At 56.2% G+C, this 6,000-nt stretch overlaps 1 protein-coding gene across 1 annotated transcript in view; it reads left to right on the forward strand.

The window, feature by feature from the left end:
- The window catches only part of NIBAN2 (niban apoptosis regulator 2), a 64,238-nt gene extending 58,526 nt beyond the window's left edge, over positions 1–5,712 (forward strand). The window contains exons 11-14 of the mRNA XM_044439769.1: positions 203–319; positions 2,005–2,112; positions 3,369–3,480; positions 4,925–5,712. Coding sequence (XP_044295704.1) covers positions 203–319; positions 2,005–2,112; positions 3,369–3,480; positions 4,925–5,661 — 1,074 coding nt within the window. The 3' untranslated portion in view covers positions 5,662–5,712. The remainder of the gene's footprint in view (positions 1–202; positions 320–2,004; positions 2,113–3,368; positions 3,481–4,924) is intronic.
- Positions 5,713–6,000: the final 288 nt, after the last annotated feature.

Raw genomic sequence — 6,000 nt, forward strand, 5'->3', positions numbered from 1 at the left:
CCTCCTCATCGGCTTTGCAGGCTAAGACTGAAGGGAACCCAACTTTGCAACATTTGGAAGGGTCACAGCTCGCCCACAACCCGTCTAGATCAAAGGTGTCTTGAACATCCTTTGGCTTGGGAAACAGGCTGTTCTCCTGTGACTCTTCACTGACTCTCTTGTGCTTGGGTCTTGTCGTTCTTTTCCCATTTCAATGTTGTAGCAAATGGATGACACAGTCTACACTTTCGAGACTCTCCTCCATCAGGAGCTCGGGAAGTCGCTAAGTAAAGACGAGCTGTGCAAGACGATCCAACGCATCCTGGAGCGGGTGCTCAAGGTGAGGGCTGCTTGCTGAGCACTGGGTGTGGTGAAGCATCTGAAGGAATCGAACCGTCAGCAGAAGAATTGCTCCTGGGTAGAAGCAGCTAAGGTCAACCTCCTTAGGCCTTGTTTCCTTTCCTCCCCTTCTTTGTCTCTCTCTCTTCTCCACGCTCCCCGAGAAGGTTGTAGGGCTGAGAGTGTGATAAATCTTAGTGAAGACTGTGAGACCAGGTGAAACCAGGAGATTCTAGGTCTGCCTCCGCCCAATTCCCAGGGTGCAAAGGTGGGGAAGCCAGGATGAAGGGTGCCAAATGCCTGCCAGTACTCCTGGGTGTCTTTATTTCTACTCCTTACACTCCTGCCCTGCCATTTTCCTTTCCTGGAACTCAAGGCAGCTTACAGCCTCCTCTTCTCAGTCTTTATCCTCGCAACAACAACCCTGGGACTGGCCCAGAGTCACCCAGCTGACTCCATGGCTGAGCGGGGACCAGAACGCAGATCGCCTGAGTCCCAGTCCCATGCTCTTCACCACGACACCACTGTGTAGTGAGATCAGAAGCAATTCTGACGTCCGCAGACTCAGGCGACCCCAAACTATTGTCCTCTCTAGTCTTCTGGAACTGGTGGTAGCTGAAAAGGGTGAGTCTGGAGGGCCATTACTGGTCAGCTCTGTGTTAACTTCCCTAGTTTCACACCAAAAATTCTTTTTTAGCTTGCTTTAGTTTCGTCCATCCCCACCAAAAAGCAAGAGCATCGGCCTGTACCTCCTTGACTATCCTGCATGACCCGTTAAGAGTTTTGGGGTGCAGAAGAAAGAGCATTGAGTCCAGAGTGCATCGTTAAAGATCTTAAGAGTCAAAAGGAACCTCAGAGGTCATTTAGTCCAACCTTTTCCAGTGCAGGAGACCTTTAGAGATTCAGCACCTCCTGTTTTCAGGGTGGATCCCTCCAAAATGTGGAATCCATATTTGAAGAGTCCCTTCCTCCCTCTTCAGCTCTGAATACTGTCTTAACTCTTCCAGATCTGATCTTATGGAGGGACAGGGAGCTACGGAAAGTTGTGGATTCGCTAGACGGTTGGCATCCTTGTGCTTCCATGCCTGTTTGCTTCCTTGCAAGATTTGCTTTCAGTGCTTAATGGACCCTGTGACTCGGCTCTCTTTCCTTGCGTGTCTCACCTTGCTATAAGCCAATATTACTATCCTCAGTATTCAAGCACTTCATATTCCGAAAACTGTATTTTCTGCTTCATTTCAAAAACGGCAGCTTGCCGAAGCGCCAAGATACAGGGACAGAGGCATCCAACACAACTGGGCAGCCAGTTATGTTTTATTTTTTTAAAAAACCCTTAAAATAATAAATAACCTTTGAAGATGAAATTTGGGAGCGGCAGGTTGCTTTGACGGTAGCCCATCCAGTCCAGACCTGATGTTTAGCCTAGGTGCTAAATATCCTCCGGCTTGTGTGATCTTTGTGAAGAATCCGAGCTCCATGCCAGCAAACCCGTTTTGCACGCGGGAGTCCCCGGCTGGTCCCCCGGCCAAAAAAAAGTTGATCAACAGGTGACCCAGGAGCCTCTGCTTGCCAGAGCAGACAGAACCAATTTGCCTGCTGTGTTGCAAATTAATTCTCTGCATTTCATCCCCGGGCCCCTCAGGTTCTGATGTGACTCCGTGTCCTTTATTTCTCCTCTTCCGCCAGAAATACGACTATGACAGCAGCACAGTGAGAAAGAAGTTCTTCCGGGAGGCGCTTCTGCAGATCACGGTTCCCTTCCTGCTGAAGAAGCTGGCGCCCACCTGCAAGGGGGTGAGACATCTTTGAGGGGTGTGTGCGGGTGGGGGAAGGGCCCCCATCCCACTGCTTCCTGCACACTTGTCTTCCTGGTGTTCTCTCGGACCCTTGGTTCTGTGGGGTGCTCCACAGAGCTGGTGGCGGGTACGTCGCTCTGGGACTTGGAAGATGCAGGTCCTACTTCCCCCTTGGCCATCAGGACATGAGAAAAGCCCTGCTGGATCAGACCCAAGCTCTAACTAGCCCACTGCTCCATAGACACGATGAAAAAACCAGCCACCCGCAGGATCCCCCCAGCAGGATGGGCGCAAGACCTCCACCCGCCCAGCTCTTCAGCCACTGGTACATGCGGGCAAGCCATCTCTGGCCCGCGTGACTCTGGGCCAGCCGCAGCCTCTCAGTGTCACCTACCTTGCAGGGTTGTTGTGAAGGGCAACAACTCTTGCTCTTCAGCATTGTTGCAGGATTATTTGAGCAGTTTTGGCTTCTCTGCAGGGATCGAGGCAGCCGATCATTGTAAAACTGTGAATGAAGAAGTGTTTAGCTGCTTCTGACCCAGCTCTGCCCACGCCCTGCCTGTCTTCAGCAGCAACCAGCCAGAGATACCCCCAGAGGTCAAGAGTACACTGCCAAAGTGGGGGAAATCCAGTGGACTCGCACAATTTTGAGCTGGGGCCATTGGCCTCGCAGTAATCTCTTCGAGGCGGCTGTTTTAAGTGCAGCTGCCTGCTCCAGCCAGAGCATTCACTTCAAGTTCAAGGGTGCTTAGGAAGAAACGAGGCCACCTGGATCAAAGATGATACACAGTTTATTGAACGGAATGATGATGCAGGGATGCAGAATATAAGCAAGGAAAGAAAGCTTACCCTCCCCTTATCTGGGGCCGTGTTGGTTCCTTGAATGGGGCGAGGGATGCCCCCAGTGTGGCTGACTGAACAATGTGTCTGCTCCCCAAGCTGGGAATGAAAGTCAGCACCTCTTGCCATGGAATTCATAAAGTTCCTCTCTCCCATTTATTCAGAAGCTTCCAGCTCACATATAGGCCTTAATCCACCACCTTTTCCAGGGACAGGGTGAGGATGACGCTCCCCCCATAAGGCAAACAGTTTCTTTCCCCCAGCAAAAGCAGCTCTTTTCTACTGCACGACTGGGGAAAGCGGTTTCTAAATAGCTCCATCGCCCCCTGCTGCATTCTTGGCACCGTTATCCGGGGACAGAGCACCTGTCCTTTCTCCCCCTGCGGCTCTCAGTGGTGGGCTTTCTTCTTGCAGGACCTAGCCAGATTCCAGGAGCTGATTTTTGAGGATTTTGCCAGCTTCATCCTGGTGGAGAACACGTATGAAGAGGTAGTCCTGCAGTCGGTCATGAAAGACATCATGATGGGTAAGGGGAGAGCTCTTTTCCTCCTTAAAAAATGGTGTGAGATTACAGTTCTGCTGAGTAAGAGTCCTTCTGGCCCCCTTTGTCCCTGAGAACCCAGCTTTAGCGCTTTGCAGAGAGCATGAGATGAGCATGGGCCCAGTTCTAGGTGCCACATTTTTAAGGAGTTGCTGAGAAATCGAAACATGTCCAGAGGAGGGCAGCTGGAATGTCGCGGGGTCCGGAAGCCAAGTCCTTTGATGGCTGAAAGAAATAGAAGTAGAGCCAGTTTAAGGGAAGGCAGGGCAGGATCTCGGTCTTCAAATACTGGAAAGGCCGCAAGCAAGTAGTTTCCGTCCTTTTCCCTGTAGTGACTGGGAATGACTGGGAAGCTGTGGGAGCTTCCATCTGGCAACAGCATCTCTGGAACCCTTTGAAAAGGATGCAGCTCTTGCACCCAGGGGGTTGGGCTGGATGCCCTCTGAGGTCCCTTCTGGCCCTGTGATCCTGCAGTGCTTTAAAACCACTCTCAGCACTTCTGCGGGATGCGACGGCGCAGTCCTGGTGGCACGTCCTTCCTCGGACAGCCCGCTTTGCTTGATATAATAAGTATAATACCAGGCTATAATATCTGGCTTACCAGCTGTTGGCCAGCCAGAGGAATCCAAGTCACTGTGATGAACTCACGAAAGCTGATTGCTTCCATGCATGCATGGAAAACAATCATGCATTTGCATCTGTGGAAAAACCTATTTCTAAAGAAATCTATTTCTCGGCTCTTCTCTGGGTTCCTCACAGTTTGATTTTGGCTTGGGAGAGCCCGGAAATCCTGGCCCAGCCCATTTGGTGTGCTAGCCAGGAAGGGGAGGGGTATCCTTCTGTGGTGCTCATGCTCAGATGAGATTCCCAGGCGGCACGAGAGGTCGAGGGCTCTGGTGGGAATGGCAGCTCAGGCTCAGAGGAGGGGGAGTTGACGGTTGTCCCAGCCGTGGCTCAGAGGCCTCACTCTGATTTGGGAGTTTTTGGGACTAGTAAGACCCAGGTGCTCAGCTTCTCCTGGTGAGCCGGCCCGAGCCGGCTCTGGATCAAAGCACTCTGGGGAGAACCACCGAGCCCCCCTCCCCACTCCTGACCGTGGGAAAGGAGCCGGCGGAGAACAGGCTGGGGAGGGGTTCTCGGGAGACTTGGATGCTCGGCTGCACGGATGCAACTCCCGCTAGGCCAATTGGAAACTCGGTGGGAGGGGTGGCGGTGTGCCCATGTCCATAGCACCCCCCAGAGACCGGCCCCCAGGGGTCCGTCAGCAAGTGTGGGGTGAGCAGGGTCAGGGCGAGAGGTCACCTTCCTGCCTTGGGTGTGTGTTCCGGGGCTTAGCCCAATGATGGAGGGGCTTGCCCGCGTGGGGAGGGGCCGCCTGGCCCATGCCGCTTGCGCTGACCGTCCCCGACTCCTTTGCAACCCCTTCCAGCCGTGAAAGAGGCCGCAGTGCAGCGGAAGCACAACCTCTACCGGGACAGCATCGCGATACACAACAGTGACCCCGACCTGCACCTGCTGGCCGAGGGGGCGCCCATCGACTGGGGGGAGGAGTTCGGCGGCGGCCAGCCGGACCAGGACCCGTCCGATGAGAAGCAGCGCCGGGCCAAGCAGGTGGTGTCCGTGATCCACGTGGACGAGGGGGCCCTGCCGTACGACGCCGCTTCCCTGGAGGGGTCCCCGGAGCCGCCGGAGCCGGAGCAGCAGGGCCGGGCCCGCAGCCCTCCCCCCGCCAGCCCGGGCTCCCCCGGCGGCGTGAAGGAGCTCCGAACCCTGCTGGTGACGGAGCTGCCCGTGGAGGCCCCGGCCGGCGTTGTCGCGAAGGCGGAGGAGCAGCTGAGCAACGGGGCCGTGATGCAGGAGAGCCCAGCGACCACGGCGCCCCTGGAGAGGGAGGAGGAGGAGGAGGCCGCCCCTGGGGGGGCGGACACCGGCATCCCGGAGGACTCCCCCGAGGGCCAGGTGGAGGAACGGGGGGCCGCGGAGGCCACGCCGGCTTCTCCCTGCGAAGGGAAGGCCCAGCCCGAGCGCCTCGAGCCCAGCGATAAGGAGACGGGAGAGGAGGCACCGGCGGCGGCAGCCCCGCTCTCAAAACTGCCCGTGGAGCCGCCCCAGGAGGACAGCCACGGGGCTGCGGCCGACTGCGACGGGGTCCAGACCCAGTTCTAGGCCAGGCCGCGCTGGGGGAGGATCCCCCGGGCCACATAGACACCGCGGGCGGGCGGGTGGGGGGCGGGCTCTGCAGCACCGTGCCCTGCTCTAGCATGGGATTCCTCCGGAAGGGGGCTGCCTTTGGGACATGGGGGAAGGGCTGGGGGACCCCGGGAAGGGTGCCGGGGACCCCACGGCCCCTCTCGCAGGGCAACCCTGCCCGGCCTCCGTCGCCCGAAGCCTGGCTGCTTCCCTGCGCGGCTCTTAACCTTCCTTCCCCACCTCCTTGGGTTTTGGTAGTGTTTGCTCCTCTCCGCACCCCACCTAAAGAGAGACTTTATCTTAAATGCACAAAAT

This window comes from Varanus komodoensis, unplaced genomic scaffold (genome assembly GCF_004798865.1).
Source record: "Varanus komodoensis strain SLA01 unplaced genomic scaffold, ASM479886v1 scaffold36, whole genome shotgun sequence".
Classification (NCBI taxonomy): domain Eukaryota; kingdom Metazoa; phylum Chordata; class Lepidosauria; order Squamata; family Varanidae; genus Varanus; species Varanus komodoensis.